The following is a 21,893-nucleotide window of genomic DNA, read 5'->3' as shown; positions in this document are numbered from 1 at the left end:
TTATGTGAAGTTTCCACTTGGACTTCTCCTTTCCTCATCCCCATGCTTTTTCCCTCATGGTAGTGGCGTCTCACAATTCAGTGGCGCCACACGTGATGTCAAAGTCCCGCCCCCTGCCTCTCGCTTTCCTTTTGGATGCTGTAGTTGTGGCACCTGCTGCAGCGCTCTGCCCCTGGTGTGACCAAACCAGCCTCACTGCCTTTGCTCAGGGGAAATGTCTTTGCTACCCCATCGTCTCTTCATCTCTCCACTTCTCAGCTTCTTGCTTTCTCTGTCCCTTCTTCCTTCAGCATCTCAGCTCTGCTTTCTGCAAAAGCATCTCTCATTCTTGACCCATTCTCATTCCACAGCAATAAGACATTGTGGGCCCAGGTAAAGGGACTTGCTTTCTGATAAATGTGCACAGGATGGCAAACCTAGCTGCCATCACAATATCCTGACTCGATTGCAGGATGATGTTATAGCTGCTCAGCCAAAGACTGGGCTGGGTTTCAAAGGCAACAGAGAGGTGACAGTTTTAAGCCTAATATTTTAAGATTTCAAAACCTGTACATAGGCAATAGATGGAACAATCACTATATAGTCTGGTAACACACCACCCTTCCTGTTATTTTTCTCTATTGTACACTTCCCCAGTTTAGAGCTATATGCACAGTATTTGCACACAGCTGTATTTCATTTTGGGTTTTGTGCTCATATCTCAGTGTTCATAAATAAAGATTCCCTCATATTTTATTTTGAGACTATTGAATGAATCAAGTTAGCAGGCCTAAAAGATGACATTTTATGGGTCTTCACAGCAATCCACTTACAGCATTCATCATCCAAAACTGTTTTGAAATGCCACCTCTCATTTATTTGATTCAATGAGCACAAGTGTGTATCAAATACACTACCCCTGAAGTAGATAACAAAGTTTTTTCTCTCCTATAAATCACTTATGCCCTCTAAGGTTCTTGAAATACTTATTTCCACTATGGATCTCCAGTGTTATCTCTGATAGCCTCAAAAAGAGAATATCTTAAGTATTTTCTCCTGTTCTATAATTCCGTTCCATTGCATTCCATCATCTTCCTCCTCTCTCTGTGGCTTTTGGCCCTTGTCTGAGCAGATGGCTTATTACACCTATCCATTTCATGTGGCTTTGAAGTATGTATATGTCCATTTGTGATTTAGCAAGCATACGGGCCTCTCTGTATCTTGCTATATTAAGACTGCAATCCTGTGCACATGTACCTGGAGTAAGTCCCATGGAGCTCAATGGCCCTTGCTTCCTAGCAAAGAGGCATAGGATTCTGCTGAAGAATAATTAAAAGCAAAAACAAGGCCCCATTTCTCTAGATAATGTTACCCTGATGATGCAGGTACAGGGGGAAAGAAAATGCCCATCAGACAAGGTAGAAGATATAAACAGTACTTTATTATTACTTTAAAATGAGAAATGCTGAGACTCAGGTTTGAGCAGGAGTTCAGAGCCTCTCTTGTCAAGCAATAATCCAGTAGCAGGGATTTATTTAAATATATTTTACATCCTGCCTTTCTTCCATCATGGAACTCAAGGCCGATTCCATATGATTTCCAGGAAATCGTGATTTTGGAACGTAACATCTCCACTGCAGGTGAATTAGCAAATGTTTGAATGCTCTCCCAAAGGGTGGGGAAATCCTGCACATCTAAAGTAGCATGCGTTGAAGAAGGCTATGCTAGAGCCTTTCTCCATGACATTATGCCTCAAATGACGTGATGGTGGAAGACCTTTTCTTTAAACCAGGGGTAGTCAATTATCCACGCTATTTGGGGATAGGTGGGGGGAGACTATTTTACCAAATATGATTGAGGGGAGGATAAATTTCCCAAGAGTTTTTCTTAGGAGGGAAATGTTCAGAGAAATTTCAGCTCACTTATTGTTGAATGAAACTATCTCCCTTTCATATTGGTGCATGAAGGAATCAGTGGGTTTAAAGAAGAGGACTGGATGAAGTACAGCCAAACCCATTGCTTCTGCCAATTATTTTAAAATAACATGAAACAACATTAAAACTGGACCCACATCTGCACCCAAAATTCTAGAATGGTGAAATTGGGGAGGACCAAAAGAGTAGTGGTGCGAATAATGAGCACCAGTCTGAAATATATAGCCCAATAGTAGTTTTGCTGGTCTAGACAGCCTCTCACACACAGTGAACTGGAACCCCCCCCCCTTTCTAATCCCAGGTGTGTTTGGCTGTGGTTGTTCATTGGTGATGGAAAGCCACTTTGCACATGGATACTGCACTTTCTTGGTTGAAACCAAACCTTGCAGGAGCGACAAACATGGCTTTGTGCACAAATAGGTATCCATGTAGCTCATTCTGGAAGCAAGCCAGCTTGTTCAGGCAACAGGAATTGAGCCAACTTCTCTGATTGCAAGGTAGAGGTAGGAGGACGTACTTGTAAGGAGCCCTACAGCGACAAAACGTTTACATTTATCATATCAGCTTAGCTAGGTTGTGGTAAATTACACCATTCTAGAAGATTGCGGGGTATAAACTCTAGCTTAGAGATTCCATTTTTTAGCCGAGATTTGAACATTTTTCAATAAGAATATTTAACTGGGCAAACAGCTATCATTATAATTGATATACCATTTGAAAATTTGAAGGTTAGCCAAATACATTTATCTCAATTGGGTGAGATTTGTGTCTCCAAGCATTTGAATCCCTTGAGGCAACATTTCCATGGAAAGTTAATTAAAGAGTGCTCACTAGAGGATTACCTGAGGGCATTGTAGCCTATTCACATTTACATACAAATCCCCCATAATACTGTAGGTATGTAAGACTTTCTAAAAAGTGGAAGCTCATGTTTTGCTGAGATAAGGCAGGCCTATTAGCAGCTAAGAGAGCTTTCGTTTTCATAATTAATATTGATTCCAACATATTATGAGTATCCTGTTCTAAGATTCCCTTACCAAAGGTGAAGCAGTGAATGCAACCAAAATAATAAGGGCAAATAATTATTGCTTCCAAAGAAGGTCTCAGATTATGAGCCAGTAAGTAATGGCAGTAGGGAAGATGATCAGCCTTATATCTCTCCTGCAGCAGGAACGGAATATTCCTGAATTATTATTATTTATTAATTCATTCTTTAAAACTAGCATAAGATAGAATCCCAAGTTTCATCTTAGAAGCCACATTCTAATCACTGTAAAAATGCACATCAGAGTTCCTAAGCCAACCATTTTTGCTAATCATAAATCCAATCTTTCTTGAAGAACGGTTGCTCTTTGACTTTTGGAAGTGTCTTACGTGAAATGCATTTTTAACTCTGACAGTTCATACAAGATTTATTGAAGCTCTACTTTAAGATCCTAATCCCCTCCCCCCGCTGCCGCTTGCTTACGAAACACAGTTTTTGTATACTAAACACATTCCCAGTTTATTTCAACAGCACGGAACAGCTGATTGATTGTAATGTATAAGGTGTAGCAATAGCTGTATCAGCAATAAATAAAAACTTATAAAATAACATGTATGGGGACCAGGCTGAGATCTTTTGATGAAGTGCTATATATACACCACCACCACCACCATCATCGTAACAGCCACCCTATCTTTTCATTCTGGAACAGCTATGTGTTACAGCTAAGCCAATGCTATTTTTCGAGAAAAAGAGGTGTTGGAACTCACCATGAGCACCTGACTCATTCTCTTAGAATGACAATGGTGCCCACTTGAGAGGTGCCAGAATTGAGTTCTTGTGAGTTACCTCTGAAAAAAAGCCCTGCAGCTAACCCATTTGAGGACTGCAAAAAAAAAAAAAGAACCTAAATCAGGCATGACTAAACTTGGCCCTCTGGCTGTTTTGGGACTACAAGTCCCATCATCCCTGACCACCCGTCCTGTTAGCTAGGGATGATGGGAGTTGTAGTCCCAAAACACTGTTGCATGCCCCTCCAATCGGTGCGAGATTCCAGGTACTTCCCCAGGGTTTGTGTTTACTTTTGGAAATGCGGCACAGCGGAGACTGTGGTGTCTTTAGGATAGATGTAATATATATTGTATATTTGCACATATATACAACCTGAGCCTGTGATGGAGGGGTTCACAGCATCAGTGCCCCCAAAGGGTTTTGTTTCTCCCATTGCTACAGCCTTGGATTCAAATAGAAATCAAACGTTGCTCTTAAACACCGCTCTGACTCTCCTTCCAGCTTGCTGGCTTTACTTCTAGGTCACATCACAGCAAATGAACTCTACTCCAAACTCTGGATTTGCCTATTGAGAGAGGAGGCCCCACACATTTACCAGATTGCACTAAGCCCCTTAATCCCCCTGAATCATCAGGAGACTAACCCACCTACTCTGATCAAATTAGAAGCCCTGATCAAATTCTAACACTTGCTGGATTAGAGGGATCTGACACACAGTTTAACACCCCAAACTTGTAACAATACTTTTTATACACAGGCCTACTCAACACCACAATTTTTATTACACAGCTAGCCCAAGACCAGTCGTGCTTTATAGGCTGCAGGGCATGCCAATGGGGAATTGTATTTATTTCCCCAACTCCATAGCCCTACAGCTGCCAAACTTGGTTTTGCTCCAAATTCACCCATACTAAATATGTTCTCCAGCCTCAGATGGGGAGGTAAGGAATCCCTCCAGCAACCTTCATCATACCAGTGGGCATTAGCATTTTTCTTCCTCGTGGTTTTGGAATTAAGTGGAGGCATCAGAGACAGGTTGCCCCATTCTAGCTACCCTCAATCTGGGATCAGAATGAAAGTATGGGGTTTGCAGGAGTGTTTGGTCCCCCCCCCCCGGCAGTTTTCCCTCTCTAACCAACAATGTGATGTTGGAGTTAATGTACAGAGGCGGAGACAGCCATTGCTGGCAGTACAAGATCAGGCTGCCCTGAAGCTAAAGGCTAAAATATAATGTAGTGTATGCTAAGGGGAAATACGCCTGGCTGATAATGAGTTCATCTTATATGTGCTTTCAGGCTAGGAACCTGAGCTCTCAAAAATGTGCTTTACTTTATTTTCAGGCTAATGAATGCTAATCATAGAGAACAGTGCCTTGTTTCCCAACTGCCAAGGAAACCTGGCTTTCTTGGATGCATGAACACGAAACTTGCGAAATTATAGGATAAAAATTAAAATTTATAAACAGGAAAGCTTTGCTTATGCTGATTTCTTTTGATAATTGCTGAGATGTACTACACTTGTATAAAACATGAATTGAGTTGAGATTTGTCTTCTGATGCCACCTTAAAGCAGTCATAGAAACCATCCACGCTGGCTCACGATGCTTGAAATGCAATTCACTTATCAAAGCTCTTGTCCAAGAAATTAGACAAGAATATTATTCGAATAAATATAAGTAATAGATAGCTGCATATATTCAGCTGTATTTAAAGTGGCATGCATTAATGAACAGTTGCCTCCATATTCTGGAAATGCTCAGATTCTAGCAGTGAATTCTGGAAGAGAACTCGTTTGTTACTAGAACCCATAGTGCAGGCATAGGCAAACTCGGCCCTCCAGATGCTTTGAGACTACAACTCCCATCATCCCTAGCTAACAGGACCGGTGGTCAGGGATGATGGGAATTGTAGTCTCAAACATCTGGAGGGCCGAGTTTGTCTATGCCTGCCATAGTGGTTTGTTTGTTTTTGAAGAGGCAAGTCTTAAAATGGTGGATTAGCCAAGAGTCAGAATGACATGAGAAATTATTCTTACATTGAAATCCCAACCCCACTGTGTGGATAGCTGAGAGTGGGGCTTAGATGGTGTGCAATCTCCTCTCCACCAACCTCCATTAGCAGAAAGGAGCACCACAGGTTGGGGGGGCTGTCTTGTGATGCAAGTCCCAGCTCCACCCAAGCAGTTCTCCTACTGGCAGCAGGCAGCAGAAAAGGCCTCTCAACTTTACATTTGTTGCAGCTTACCTGAATGGTCCAGGGGCAGTGCAGTGGCAAGGTCAGAGCTGTGCAGATCTGTGTGTTCCCATTGGTGTGTCCATGCAGCCCTGACCTCAACACTGCCCTGCCCTGGCCATGTCCAGGTAAGCTGCAGTGATGCCAGTGTTGGGAGATTCATGTTGCCCACGACACTGGCCTGCTGGTTTCCTGCTCTCCTGCAGATGTGATACCAGAGGCCTTTTCCCCTCCCTCTAAAATTATCATTGGCCGTGTTGACACATCTGTTCTGGCACGATGTTACTGATCTTTCCAAAGCATGAAGGATGCTTTGTTAGGAAAACGTGGTTACAATGTTATTGCTGTAGCACAAGGAAATGGACTGAGTGCACTTTGTTTCTCCTCTGTCTCTTATCATTTGGGGATCTAACCTGCCTGTTCCCAATGACAGCACATACATACGTTTTGACAAGAACAGAGCTGAAGCCACTGCAAGTCAAAACAGAAATTCCTGCTGGTTGATTCCAAGAATCACAATGTTTTAAATTTGGGAGGTGTATCATTAAAATATTTAGTTCTAGTTAACTGTGATCAAAGAACTGGTCGCATAGGCATTTTTTATAGTCTATAGTGTATCTGAAGAAGTGTGCATGCACACAAAAGCTCATACCAAGAACTAACTTAGTTGGTCTTTAAGGTGCTACTGGAAGGAAAAAATTTTTTTATAGCAAGCTGTAATTCCTTCTGCACATTCATAGTCAAATCTTCAAAACCACTGCCATTCAGGGTTACTTTTATCGGGGGGGGGGGTGTTAAAATGAACGAAGCATTCTACTGTATGTTGCCTTTTTTCTTTCAGGTTTTCCTCCTTAAATATTGAGTTAGCGGTTGCTTGTCTAGATTTATTTTTATTTATTTTTTAAAGGACCAACATAACAAACTTATATTTTCTTGTGTTTGAAGCTTTCCTGTGCCAATAACTTTACTTGCTGTCAATCTATTGCAGTCTGCCTGAATATTATGACTATGGTCATGGAACAAGTGAAGATGCTTATGACAGCTACGGTAAGGCCTGTTCTATTTTTGGTAAAAGTGTGAAGTCAGAAAACCAATCACTCAGTGACAACCTAAAATTACTTGTACATTCTCCCTCTCCTGCTTTTATAGAGGCCAGACTAAGCTGATTTATGTCATTCTGAGGTAAAATGTGACTTGTGGGACTGAAGCCAGGAAACTGAGCAGATTTCGTTTTCATCAGAATTTCAAAGACATTCATCACACTTGTAGATCAGTTTTTAAAAAGTAGTGGTGAAAATGCTGATTAGGGCCCAAATCTATTTCATGGTGATGGTCGTCTGTCTTACTGGTGTCACCTTGTTTTACGTATATGCTGTCTCAAATACAGGAAAACAACAAGAAGCGTGCAATGCCTCAAATGCTTTGTTCTTGTTGGAGAGCAAGTATATGCTACTTTAATTAAAATGCTTTTTTTTAAAAAAAAGTATTGCATGTATAGTTTCCAGTAGGTCAAATCTTGCCTAAAGTTCATGACAAACCTGTCAGTCCCTAACCAGCAACTGATTGCTCATATAGGGTTACCAGCTGATGGGCAAGGGGTGGGCAGACCAACAGGGTCTTGTTGTTTTGGGAAAAGTTACCACAAAAGCAAGGCCACTTCCCCTCCGTAGAGAGCATATGAAAAATGAAAAATAGATGTTCTCTACAAGGTTTATCTTTTCCTTCAGTGTGCAGGTTGTGACTGGCATTCAGCCACATAACAGAAATGTACACGCACACATTATATACTCACGCCCACAGATATGAAGAGAAACTGGAAGTTCTGTAGCTTTACTAACGCTACACAAGCCACCTCATACTAGAATTGTGTATATACTATAGGGCATATGACCCAGTTGAGATTAAGCTCTTTCAATTGATTGCAATAGAATGAATTTCAGAATGTGCTTGACTGAAATCAACACTCAGCCTGTCATCCTATGCCTACTTTCATGGGAATAAGCCCCACTGAACTCACTGGGGCTTACTGAGTTGACTCGTATAGGATTGCACTGTTAATAGTGCTTAATTTTGAATGTGCTATGGCCATTGGGTGTTAGGGATAATCTAAGCAACAGATACCTACCAGGAATGGTCCCTTTACACAGGCAAAATTCTGACCTCAGAACCTGACCTGCTACCTCTGTCCTTCCCAGAACATCTAAACCCTCTGTTTTGATTTTAGAGAACTCTTAACCATTTTTTTTAAAAAAAGTTAATTTGGCCTTGAAAGTTTTCTAAAATCACCAGAAGGTATAAGTTTGGATTCATTCTGTTGAAGCAAATAAAATGCGAAAGAATAACCCATCCATCCAGCAAGAATAACTAGAAATTGCAAAAAAAAAAAAAAAAGAGGTAAAAGATGCATAGGAAGAATAGAAGTTTATGCAAGTTGACAGTTTCAAAAATAATTGTATTTGTTCAGCTGTTGAGAATATATTAGTGCACGGCAAAGTTTCAGTTCCTTCATGCTTGGTTTAAAATAATGATTTCCTAATAGGACAATGTCAAACAATGATGCTAGCAAATAGAAAATGGCATTATTTCCACAGTTAGTGTTCACTAAGTGTGTAAGGATATGGGGCCAGAAAGATTGGGCTATATAACTTGAGCGGATGAGCTGTGTAGCATGCCAGCTTCAGCTTCTCACCCTACCTGGTTTTGCCTGGCTTTCCTTTTCCTGGGCTTTTGCTCTCTTCCTCTCTCTCTCCATTGAGATGCTCACCCACACCCATTGCCTCATCTGCCCCAGCTTCTCCTCTTCATTTCATTCATGTTCATCTTTGGGCCAACCCTGTGGTCATGTTAGAAAGATGCACACCAGGATAGGTGAGTACTTGCAAATTGAACGGGATTTGGTTTTTTGTTTGCCCCACATCTTGGCATCTTTTAATGTTTCCCCCAACATTATACTATAACTCCATTGCACTTTTCCAGACAGTAGCTGTGCTAGTTATATGTCCATACACCTTTGCCTCTGAAACTCCCTTTCTTTAGGCACCAAAGGTTAGTGTGTAGTGTGTTGGCTCCTAGTAAGCATACAAAGGAGATGAGGTTGTGAGTGAATATGTTTGATGTCATGAAGTTGCTGACAGCAAGGCAAGGCAATGGTATTCTCACATGCTTGTTCTCAGGCAAAAGGGACTTCTTTCCCAAGTCAACAATTGTAGCTTCCCCCAGCACAGCCAGTCTCAGAGCTTTCAGGTGGTGCATCTCTCACCTATGTCAGCAAAGCATTTCAGAAGAAGGCAGAGACAGAATAACAGATGTGTAGTGCATTGTTGTATAAGTGATAGGATCCAATTGCTGCCTTTCTACTCACAGTGGGGTTTTGATCCAGAAGAGGCATCCATTAACAGAAGAGGACAGGAGCCAATTCCTTCCTCATCCACCCCACAGCTCATGGTTCTCTGAGAGAATCTTTTCCTAGGCAACCCCCTAGAACAGGGAGAAAGGTGGTATAGGTAGCTGCAGGGAGGGATATGGGATTTGCCAAAACCATTCCTCCCCTTTCATAGCCAGGCACCTCCCTGGGATCAAAAGTCCTTCCATGAGTGGCATAGTACCAGTTGAAATCCACCAAATGAGAATTATTTGGTTTTCTGTGAAGTATATTGTCAGTGTTAAAACTACCACTGATAGCACATTTGTATGAATGTGCTTTTTTTTTACTGTATTTGCTGTTACCACTGGCTGCAGTCAAAACAGAATATTAAACTCACATAAATTCCACTGGATATTAAGTGATTTGATTTTAGGGACGCTCATGCATTGTTACTTGAATTTCTCACAACACTTATTTGCAAGTAAGTCCCACTGAGATTTACTTTGGAGTAAACATGAATCGCATGGCAGTACATGAGTGTGATTCTAATAAAATCCCAATGAAACCAATAGGATTTACTTTTGAGAAAATGTGCTTAGGATTGCCCAGACCTAGAAGTAGATATATTAACTTCATGTTTTACAATTTCATGGCCCTAATTTCAGTTTTACTTGCAAAAAACTTGACAAACTCAAAAATCCTTACTTGTGTTTTGTTTCATTCCAATTTGCACCAAAAAGATGTAAAGATTTTTAAAAGGGTGATTATCCTGCACTGCCCCTGGTAGTATGCAATATATAATTACAGAAGCTATTGGCCTACTTTTCTGCTTATGGCTGATCAATCTGGTCATCGCATTCATCTGCACCATCATTACTATTTACATATACCAAATTCTTCAAAGCTGATTTGTCTTTTTAGTTATCCATGCATTCCTTAGATAAATGTTGTTGGTTTCATGGGGTGGGGGGAAGTATTAATGAAAAAAATTAATGAAAAACTTAATGAAAATAAAATAGGCTTCCTAACCATACACTGTTAGATTTTTTAAAAGGATGTATTATTTTATTAAATTCTACAGGGATTATATGTCAAGAATGCTTCTGTGGCTGCGGCTGCTGCTAATAATAATAATAATAATAATAACAACAACAACAACAACAACAACAACAACAACAACAACAACAACAACAATTATTTTATTATTTATACCCTGCCCCATTTGACTGGGTTTCCCCAGCCACTCTGGGTGGCTTACAGTGCATATAAAAACATAGTAAAACATCAAACATTAAAAACTTCCCGATACAGGGCTGCCTTCAGATGTCTTCTAAAAGTTGTGTAGTTCTTTTTCTCCTTGACATCTGATGGGAGGGCATTCCACAGGGAGGGCATCACTGCTGAGAAGGCCCTCTGCCTGGTTCCCTGTAACTTCACTTCTTGTAGTGAGGGAACCGCCAGAATACCCTCGGAGGAAGACCTCTGTTTTCGGGATGAACAATGGGGGTGGAGACACTACTTCGGGTATACTGGGCTGAGGCTGTTAAGATCTTTAAAGGTCAGCACCAAGACTTTAAATTGTGCCTGGAAATGTACTGTTCCGGAACCTTGCTTGTAACTACTGTCTTTAAAAGTGCAATAAGTAACTGAATGCAGTTCTTAGTGATATAGCTAAAGTTTTCGTTTGATCTTGGGTTTTACATAACACCCCATGGAAAACTTGTCCTTTTTCTCACTCTTGCCCTCTCTCTCATCCTTTCTTCCATTTCTCTTAGTCTTCTTAAGAAATGAACCCTCTTTTTTAGTGTTTGAGTTTGTAGCCTCCCTAAAGGCCAATTAAAACTACTTTTCTCCAAAGATATACCCAAAGTACGGTGTGTTAAATCCTTCAGCATCTTCCCTTTGACACATGGTTGCTGTGGGGGAAGGTGAATAATTTCTACAGACAACTACCTGCTTCTGTACTCTATTTATTGCCCATAGATAAGGATCTATGATTGTCTGAGGTTAATCAGAATTTTGAAGAATTCAGAAATGTGATTATTGGCATTTTGTAATTCCAGTCTTAGAAAGAACACCGATAACTACTCATATGACATTTTATGAACTACCAGGTTTTAATTTTAAAAGTGTAACTTGGTGGATGATCAAACACGTTTTTGATGTTGATCAGCCGTCTATACACACGACTTTGCATTTTCCCCTCCAGCTCCTCTACCTTTTAGGATAGTGACTACGGAATGTTAGTGTTGCACAGTGGAAGGCTTAACATTTAAGATGCAATGCTTCTCTTGCCTGTTTTCCTAGTTTGTGTTTTAGTCTGAAATGAACAGCCATCACTTAATCAAATTAGTTCTGCACAAAAAAGGGGGCATATTTGGGGGAGAGGCTGTGGCTCATCCACTTAGCTCACTGTTTAAGGGGGATTGGTCCTGGTGGGTATCACAACCTTTTGAATCATAATGAAGACTTCTGAACACAGGTTTGTTTCACAGTCAGAATATGTGATAGCGATCCACTATGTGATGAAAGAAAGGTAATGTTAATTCATAAAAAGGGGATTAATTTTTTTTGCAATAAATAAAAGCAGATAGGATTTTTTTTATTTTATTAAAAAAAAAGTTCAGGCTGACCCACTGAAGTGAATCTTACCATTTCCTTGAGTTAAGAACTGCCACCAAGTGTAAGTAAGTCGATGCAGTTTTTCCTTATGATAGTCATAGTGCAATCCTATACATGTCTATTCAGATGTAAGCCATGGTGAGTTCAATGGGACTTCTGCCCAGGTAAGTGTATATTGGAGTGAAGCCTCAATCAAGTGTCTAGAAAGCACACATCCGCAGGGACTTCTCCTTGTGCAGTGGGGCTCTTCACCTCTCTCCTTCTCCCATGCACCCTCCAAAATTGGGTCTAGGGGGTCAAGAGAACCCCCCAGACCAGCTTGCAGGAGAGGGAGAAGAAGGATCATGTTGTCTGGCAAGCTGAAATGCTTGTGCAGACAGAACATTTGTCATAGGAGATATATATTAGTGCATGGTCTCGACATCCTCTTTAAACGTGTGCAGATAATGCATCAATAAAGCAATGCTCCCAGCACATACAGGAAGTTTACTGAAAGCCCAGTGAAAGTAATGGCAAAGAGCCAATGTGAATTTTAAGTAAGACTGCTGAAATAATAATAAGTAACTGTCAATTGATCACAAACCAAGGAGGCTGGCAGCTAGTGATAATAGCAATTAACTTCCTATTCCCCATTTAATGGTGGGTTGCTGTATTGATTCAGTGAAAACACAGCAAATTGGAAGTATCCACATTAATAAAAGGTTTCTGCTCATGCATTTAATACTTGTGGCTTTAAAACAAAATCCCATAACTCTTGATTAACTTGTAGCCATGATTACTCATGTCCTTAGCCCTTTCTTTCCAGTTCCTGCAGCCCTCCTGAAATGATTTCATTCGTAAGCAGTTCTCTTTCAAGTCACTTTTAACTTTCTTCTCCCTTCTTCTTTTTCCAATTCAAATCGATAAATGCAAGATTATTTTTTTAAGGGAGGAGCCTATGGCAATCCAATATCCACTTTTCTGAACACAATGGGATTTCCTTTTGAGTAGACATGCATAGGATAGCACAGTAATCATAATAACTAGAAGCAAAGTGCTCTGGTTGTTCAGGAAAGCAAACAGCCTTTATTAGGCGATTGGGCAAAGATGAATCTGCAATAAAAGTGCCCTGCAGGAGAAAAGGAAGCAGATATTCGAAACACTCGAGGCAAGGAGTATTTTTGAAAAAGTTCATCCACAGCAAGGAAGGAAAGGTCTAGATTCATAGTCACAGGGGTTCATAAGGCCTCTGGCAAGAACAGTCAGTCAATGGCTTGATGAGAAACAATAAGAGCAGAGGCGGTTTTAGGGTGGCATTGGGTGCCGTGCTGCAGGGGGGTTGCAAAACAATGCTTTAGAACAGAGCGTGATAGGTGGGGGGTGCCAAATTTTAGCATCACACATGGCACTGCTGGTGACATACATACATAACATTAAGCTGAAGATCTAGATGTGTGAGCATGGGCAGCCTTTTTCCTGCTTTTTTGCTCTTCCCATTGTGCAAGCAGCAAAACACACCAGGATTCAGCCTTTAGCCATTGCTTCCCATTACATGTGAAACCAGAAACTGCTACATTTAATAGCTTTTCAAACCAAGCCAGGAACTTGCTGTGTCTGAATGTCCCCCTCATTCAGAGGACCTCATTCAGAGTTAGAGCTGTCACACACTGATTTTGTTCTACATTGTGTCTGGTTTTTTAAACCTATCCACTCCCCAGATACCTGATCCAAGTAGTGCAGGAGTTAGTGTAGTTTGGAGGAGGAAGAGGATAATGGAAGTGATTCTTTGAATATGCCATGGTGACAAAGTATGAGTTTAATCTGCTTGAAATGCTGACAAAACTTTGCCATGCTAGAGGATAACTAATCTGTCTTGTGTGCCCTTACATTTCTACACGACCTATGCAATCTGCTGCGTTTCTCAAGCAGAACCCTAGCAGGTCTGTTATTTGCCACTGACCCATGTGAACAGACATCACGCACGCTCTTGTTGTCTAATTGGTGTCTTGACCGTAGGCTGCTTGCTAGTTTGTTCGTGCAGGTGCACAACTTAGATCATTGATTTGATTCATTTGGGAATGAGTTTGCAGACATAATTGTGCATATTTTACTTCCAGAGCTTACTAATCACAAGCTGTCTAACTCTCACCAGGATGTTGCGACCAACAGAGATTTCCCTAGAAAAATGCTGAAGGGCTAGTCATTGATGTTGTAAATGGTCACAGTGGCCTAAAATTAAACAACAACCCACTCACCCCACTTCATTAACTGCTAAGCTTACACTTGCTCTTTATATATAATTCACTGTAGTAATATCTCAGGAAAATATTTAAAGAGATATAGTTTAGATCACAGAGCTTAGGACTGAAATGACCCAGGCAGGAACTCATTTAGTACCTGAAAGCTGGCTCCGGGGAAAATAAATAAAAAATAATACTCCCAAGTTATATCATAGCCTAGAGGTCTCCTAATTTATTTGGCCTACCGCCCCTTTTGCAGAAGAAAAAAAATTACTTGGAAATCTACCTTCTTTAAGTGAAAAAACAGAAAGATGTAGTGACAAATTTGGACAATAAAGTAATCACTATGAGTATAACTATGTTACACAGGTAAGCGTCATTTCACAACAGATGGAATATGTACAAATGTTTTTCAAAAGTGGACGAGGAGGTGGACTTGGCCCCGGGATTAAAAACCCATGGGGCAGACCCAAGTGAAGCCTGCCGGCTAAGTCTGATCTGCCTCAGGGGCGGGGCCAGCACCACAGCCTGCCTGCCATTGGCCAAATAAGCTAGGCAAGCTGCAATCCACTTCCTGGGCCTGGGTGAAGCCAAAAAGGGTTCACTCTGGCCCGGGGAAACCCCTCACCTCCAGCACAAATGCCAGATTATTGCACAATAGACGAAACAGGTATGAATGTTTTGTTTTGGTTTTTTTTAAAAACAAACTTCCTTTATGCTTCCACCTCCCCTTATTTTTATTCAACGCCTCCCAATTGCACCCAAGGCAACTACCACTCCCCTGGATTGTTTCAGCACCCCCCAGGGGGCAGTATCGGCCACTTTGGGAAACACTGTCCTAGCCCTTTTAATGTAAGAATTTATCTGCATGATTTAGAATGTCATCCAGACTGTCTTGGAGGATACTGATTATTTGGGTCCCATCCAGGCAAGCTGTCAATCTGGTTTCAGGACAGAAACTGCCTGGTTGCTGTGCAGCATGGGCAGGGTGTGTGAGGTGGTGGGAATCAGCAGAGATGTTTGCATTACAGGGCCTGAATATTGAATACTGCTTCAGTAAGCCAATGAGCTGATGAAAATTACTCATCCACCACTATATCACATGTTGGTGTAATTCAGAAAAGTGACCATGAGTTCACTTAAGACTCCAACTAATACAGTGTATCAATACATAATTGTTACTGGGTGGTGTGTGTGTGTAAACTAATATTTTATGTATATTGAGAATTATCTGCACACTCTGGAAAATTCTGTCCTAACGCTACTTTAGTTCTAAGTAGTTTCCATTCTACTGTTTTCTCTTTTTTTTAGTTGAATATGGAAGCAGAAAACACATTTCAATTACCCACTTTTGATTCAACTCCTGATCCAGTTAATGTACCAGCTGCAGAAAACGATATCCACCTCCATGCTTTAGCATAGCATGTTAGAAACTCAGTTATGGTACGGGGTTTGGAGAGCAGGCAAACTTAAAGCAACCGTTTTCTTATGACTGATTGTGTTACCAGTAAATTGGATATTCATATCTTGCATCAAATAAGGGAAAGAGGTCTGTTGCTCTTTACTGAAAGCTGCCTTGGCTGGCAGCGAAATCTTATAAGTGTGATTTTAGAGAGGACACAGAAATGGATCCCAAAGCTGTCCTTATATTTGGTTTGCTAAATGCACAACGGGGAACAGCTCGATCTTTTACACACATACATGCCTACTAAAATAAAGTAAATTCTTTCTTCTTATTTTGTCTGTTTTAGCACAAGAAGAGTGGGCCATAAGCCGTCCCAGCCTAAAGGCACCACCTTCCAGGTCAAGCAGAGGGGGTTACAGGGAACACCCCTATGGTAGATATTGAAGGTCCTCCTCATCTGTGACCTCAACCTTAAAGACAATTAATAACCCGTGATCTCCACATAAACGGCAACAAGACAAGTAATAGCCCATTTCTTTTCTATCCTAGGAATTACTGCTTATGATTACTCTATATACTTCTTGTGTTTACACAATGGAGTGACACTGGCATTAGTACTATTTTATAACATGGACTATAAAAGACCGCTGGCAAGCATTGGCTAAACCATTCAGCAAGATGATGTTTTCTTGGTTGTTCCTCATTGTTGTGTGTAATTTTAAAGCAAAACAGGACAAATAAGCATGAAGCTGCATCTATTCCCCTCCACACCCCTCCTCCCTGCCCGGTACAACAAAGGTCAAATTTTTTATTTAGGGTTGCTAAAAATGTAATATGACTTTTTTGAACCAGATGATAATCAAGATGTAGATAAGATGTTTTAACCTGTCTTTTTAATATATGTTAGTTAGATTTAAGATGTTCAATATTAAGTTTGTAAATTTCATTTTAAATGCTGTTTTAATGGGGTTGACAACAAGCGGCTACTGTATGTATGTAGCTAACTGAATTTGTCCAGTGTTTTAACCTGTATTTGTTTTGCTTTTTTATTTTTAAAAAATCACATAAAGTTCCATGTGTAAAGCTTCTCTAAATAGGAAACCATAATTTTGTCAAATATGTTTGCCATAATTTGTCAATAAAGCTGAAACCTTTTGTAAGAAACTAAATTTGGAATTACGTGTGTTTAGCTTTAAATGCCTGCTTGATTTCTTCTTCAAGAGATGCCTAAAATGTTTTTGATATAAAAACTTTTTTTCAAAAACAAAATACATAAATGAACCCAAGTTTGTTTTAAGAATATGTGCAACACTTTAAAAGTTGTATTAATAGCTTATGGTTGTTAAATAATTTAAAAGCTAGCAAACTAAACTGTGACATGAATCATGGATAGCAGAGACTAATGTATAACATGTTAATGAGAGAGGAAAAAGACGTGGCTTTAGAACAATAAATGGATTTTTAAACGATCCTCTAAGCTTGATCTTGCTAAACACACACTCTGATTGACTTGTTTGTATTAGCATGTCTCTCGTGAGAATGTAATGGAGTTTAAAGAGGTAAGATTACTGCTTACCAGTGTTAGACTGTCTAAATGCTAGTTCTTCAACCTTTGAGTTTCCCCGCACATTAAATATCCCATTCAACATGTAAGCATTGCATAGACTCACCTTATTGTTTTCACTCCGAGGAGTGTGTTGACTGCATTTGCGTAGTTATCTAATAATTTGTCTTGACAAACCAATCATCAGTGTCACTGCCCAGTTGTTGCTCTTCAACTTCAAAAACTTTATTTGTAATTTTCAGTGCTAATTATCACCTCCCTTGAAGGCAGTTTAGAGGGCTGTTATTTCTTTTGAGAATATCAGACTTGATGGCTGATGATTATTAAGGAAATATGTCGCAGGACTCAAAGGATGACTAAACGTTAAACAGGTAACATTAATAGTAACTCTGTAATTTTGAGTATGCAACAGCAATGTTAAATATTCCAAGTGATTAAGTTACTGATAGTTAAAAAAGTAAACCTGCCAAAACATAACAAATAGGTATTATAGGCTATTAAAACAACTAATTAACATTAACTAGCGGCAACAAAATTATTTTACAATATATAACCCTCGAGGCAATAAACAGAACTAAAATTAACAATAATAGTAATGCAACTCTTGCTAACGGTGAATATATAACCTAAATTTTTTATGACAAAAAAAGGAAGACTTTATAGTAGGGATACCAAAACTGTGAAATCTTTTAACTACAATTTTTTGTTTCTGGTGGCTTTTTGTCAATGTGATTGGTTTACTTTTTTGATGAGAACAGAACATAGGCCGGTTGCTGTTCATTTTGTTAAAAAAAAAAATCTCTTGCAGCTGGAGTTGCATGCTAACTTTCTTGAGTAGTCTTTGAAACATATGTCTTGTCAGTTGATTCTTTTGTGTTTATTGAAGTTGACTTAGCTAGCTGTACAGCTGTCACACTGAATGTTCTGTCTCACTGTTTCAGGGACCCAAACACAGTGGACGGCAAACCAGCACAGTTACGTAGTGCTCAGGTAAGCAATAAATACAGTTCTTCATCTGCACATGCACACACACACACCTCAGGGTAATTGGTTTTTCTTCTTCTTTTGAATCCCTGGAACTGTTGCCCATAAATAACCATTTGTTTTCGGTTTATTCAGTTCCCCAACACCACAGTCCTATGCACACTTAACTGGAAATAAGTTCCTTTGGACAGAGTGGGATTTACTTCCAAGTAAAGATGGTCAGGATCATGCTGCAAACGTGCGCTCACATATAAAATACTGATGGTCTCTAATATGTGCCACAGTACACTTTTGTTTGATAAGAAAAAGCTGTGTTGGGGGGGGGCAGAAGGAAGTGTTGAGTTGTGTGTCGAACTGCCCAGTAAACAATTTCTAACAATGTTTACAGTAGTTGTGAACATGATGCATTGAGTTGTTTTTCTTTTAAAAGCAGGAGCCCTTTAAAAAAACCATCATCATATAATTTTTGTAAATAAACTACCCATTGTGAGCAGAAATGCATTAAATATACTTTTTTCCAGTACACAGACAGGTTTGTGGATTTTATTATTGGTTATGTTTGTTCATTTTTGTGCCAGATTTATGTGTGGTAGAATCATCGCAATAGCTATCTTTCATCTTGTTGATTCCTCTTTCTTCCACTTTGCAGGTGAATTCATCTCAAATTGGCATGATACCAGTTCATGCCAGGAGAACTGATTAGTCCCCCATACCTACTGACAGATTTTGTATTCCTGGCATGACTTTTTGTACGTGTGTTCCTCCACAGGTATTCCTCCAGTGAGGAAAAATTACACTGGAATTGGCCTAGCAAAGGTGTCAAACTTAGAGTCTTTCTTCCTCTTCCTCCTAATATACCTGAGGGCAAAGGTTGGCAAACCTTGTAGAACTGAAACTTTGCTGTACTGCAGTAAATTAGGAAGAGTATTACGGTACTTCAACATGAAGGTTTGTGCATAAAGATTTCTAAATTACACATGGCCTTGCAATAACAATAGAAGTCAACTTTACAGAATATCTCTCGTGAAAGTGGGGCTATTGTTTTTGTTTTTCCCCCAATTCATGGCTTAGTCGTAAAGAGTCTCATCCAAGCTCACATCATGAGCACTGAGTTAATAGATGGTGATTTTGAGATTGACCATTGTAGGAAGTTAACTTCAAAAAGAGTGGTCCAGGTCCTAGCTTTACAGCAGGGATGGGGAACTTGTGGCCTGCGGATACTGTTGGACTACAACTCCCATCACCCCTGACTATTGGCCATGCAAGCTGTGGCTAAGCTACCAACAACTGGCTAAGCTACCAACAACACCTGAAGATCTCACCCCTGGTTTAGCCAATGGTTTTCTTCTTCTTACAGGCCTTTTCTTTTCATATAGCTTCCATGGTTAAAAATCTTTTTACATCTACTATAGAAAGCCTTTCCTCCTTCCAGGAGGGGAGGGGTTGTGAGCGGGAGACGATTCTCGCGTCATGCAGGGGGCACTCCGCCCCGTTTCAACTCCAGGGCTGGCGTGCCACACCCCTCCCCGGTTGGGCACCCAATAGGGAAGCTCGCTGGGGACGTGGCTTGCTGCTCAAACGCAGCCGCACCAGACATCCCCACCATTGCACACACATTTTCTTGGAGTCATAGAACCTTAGTTTATTGCAGAAGATTCTAGGACCTTAGTTTATTGCAGAAGATTCTAGGTTGTTTTCTATGCTGCACAGAAAATTTACACAAATCCCTGACAAATCAGGTGGGTATTGTCATTGGTGTACTTAAACTGAGAATACATCTAACAATTTGTAGACTAATGGTGGACAAGCTTGCACAACTGATCTCTTGGAAGCCTCTGAGGAAACACAGGGTTCCCAGGAGCGCAGTTTGAAACCACTGTTTTGACTTAAAGCAAATCATACATGACCAGCTTCAAAGGACAAATCACAGCATCTAGCTTCTTGAATAGTGTCTATTCTGCACTCAATCAAGGACTGTTGGCATTGTTTCTCAATTAAACAATAATACAGGATTGTTGTGAGGAAAAGTAAGCTACAACCAGTGCTTTTTATCTGGGGGTACCCAGGGGTATGCATACCCCTAAACATTTTGTGAATCTGAGTTTGGCCTCATTGAGGGGCAGTTTTTCAATATGAGTAGGAAAATGAGAGTACCCCTAAACATTTTTTAAAGAAAAAAAGCACTGGCTACAACTTTTAAAAGTATTCTATTACCTCAAGAATGATGACTTCACTTCAAGTACCAACATTAGCAAGCAGCTCAGAAATGTGTTTTCTTTCCTTTTGCTGCTTCTAGTCCTCCTCCCACGATAAGTGCAGCATCTCTCTCTCCTGCTCAACTGGTGGGTGCCAGCTCCTATATTTCTGGCAGGGCCACGTGTTAAAAAAACAACTTTTGCTAAATGTTTCTCAGGATGTCCTGGGCATTTCCTCCCCCAAACAAGCATATTTGCAGGAATTCATTTCCCCAAGTCTCGTTCATGTCTGGGAACAATGTTCCCCTTAACTGATGGCATGTACATTGCTGTAGCCTGGGAAGAAGTCTAGGAGGTAAAAGTAGAGTTTGTAGCTGAGCTCCAAGAAAATGTGGATCCCCCAAAGTCCAAAGGCATATGTGGAGTATGTAGTGGACTACAATTCCCATTATCCTTGAGCATTGGTGGTGTTGGCTAGTGCTGATGGGAGATGCAGTCCGAAACATCAGGATGACACCATGTTGACTACTGTGATATATGGCATTGCTCTACTGCTCAAACTAAGCTGGCTTTGTAAGGTGGTTGGATGGAAGAACCTGGAGATCACATATAAAGTGCTCTTGGTTTTATGGAAGAGGAGCAGGACATAAGTCTAATAAATATATTGACAAGGCCAAAGTCAATCATGATTATCAGAAGTTTATTTATAGCTGAGACAAGGAAGTAATGTAACAGGTACTTTAATCTCTTTTGCACCTAACATTCACTGAGTTATTGTCTCATTTCATTCATAGGATCATTATTGTTTCCAGTGCATGAGCTTTGGAATGGTCTGTGTTCTAAACAAAGAGCTGACATTTAACGCATTACAAGGAACGAAGCAAGGTAGGACAGCCTTCCTGCCTAGAAGAATGTGGAATTTCATTAAGGTTTAAAAACTTTTACTAATTTGCTTGTTGCCTATATAAATATTTTAGAATTAGGATTGAAATTATTCATCAGTAAATTGGGTTTGGTGGCACTGCTGTACACAAAGTTGATTAAGCCAAGGCATTTGAGATGATTTCCCAAACCAATTATTTCCCATCTTTCTTTAATGCTTTAAATAAATTGGGTGCTATGTTGGAGCCATTTAATAGTTGAGACCTTAACTAAAAGCAACTCAGTTACTCCACTGGTGGGTTCACTGCCCTAATTGCACTGAAACTTTACTGTGTGTCCTGATCTACAGGCCCAGAGGAGGGTCTACATGAGTGGTTTGATGCAAGGATGCCAAAAATGCCGCAGTGATCAGTTCCAGTGCTTTATTAGAAGAAAGTGCAAGCTTACAAAGCCTTGCTGCTGTTACAGACACAGGATGGACGCTGAAATATGTTAGGCAACCATAGCCCAGTTAACTCACCCCTGGCTTAGAGGCCCCTTTCCAACTCTCCCATCTCTCAGATAAGGGAGTAGCTGACAGTGTAAGAAGCCTTCCCTCTCCCAAACAACTAAACCAAAACTCAGGCTTCAAGGTAAGCAGATAAGCAAATATGATCTCATTTTACAGCTCGCACCAGTTAGTCCCCTGGGTTATCTTGACTACCACTATGGCATATACAGGCCTTCTGGGACATTTG

At 40.3% G+C, this 21,893-nt stretch overlaps 1 protein-coding gene and 1 long non-coding RNA gene across 5 annotated transcripts in view; one reads left to right on the top strand and one right to left on the bottom strand.

Moving 5' to 3' along the window:
* The window catches only part of LOC128410227 (uncharacterized), a 163,550-nt gene that overhangs the window by 17,395 nt on the left and 124,262 nt on the right, over positions 1 to 21,893 (bottom strand). Inside the window, exons 5-6 of one of the 3 annotated variants that reach the window (XR_008329420.1) lie at positions 8,616 to 8,754; positions 2,088 to 2,442 (exon numbers count right to left, since the gene is read on the bottom strand). The exons of the other annotated variants lie outside the window; for them this stretch is intronic. This is a non-coding gene — a long non-coding RNA (uncharacterized LOC128410227). Of the gene's footprint in view, positions 1 to 2,087; positions 2,443 to 8,615; positions 8,755 to 21,893 lie in introns of those variants that run through there. 3 annotated transcript variants of the gene reach the window in all.
* The window catches only part of KHDRBS2 (KH RNA binding domain containing, signal transduction associated 2), a 350,797-nt gene that overhangs the window by 311,194 nt on the left and 17,710 nt on the right, over positions 1 to 21,893 (top strand). Inside the window, exons 8-11 of one of the 2 annotated variants that reach the window (XM_053381150.1) lie at positions 6,910 to 6,968; positions 18,037 to 18,085; positions 18,849 to 19,027; positions 21,069 to 21,159. In XM_053381150.1, the coding sequence (XP_053237125.1) occupies positions 6,910 to 6,968; positions 18,037 to 18,085; positions 18,849 to 18,966 (226 nt within the window). In that variant the 3' untranslated portion in view covers positions 18,967 to 19,027; positions 21,069 to 21,159. Of the gene's footprint in view, positions 1 to 6,909; positions 6,969 to 15,877; positions 16,053 to 18,036; positions 19,028 to 21,068; positions 21,160 to 21,893 lie in introns of those variants that run through there. The other variant, XM_053381151.1, reaches the window with a different exon arrangement.

Source organism: Podarcis raffonei, chromosome 3 (assembly GCF_027172205.1).
Source record: "Podarcis raffonei isolate rPodRaf1 chromosome 3, rPodRaf1.pri, whole genome shotgun sequence".
NCBI classification, from domain to species: domain Eukaryota; kingdom Metazoa; phylum Chordata; class Lepidosauria; order Squamata; family Lacertidae; genus Podarcis; species Podarcis raffonei.
This window is presented reverse-complemented; position numbering and strand designations above follow the sequence as displayed.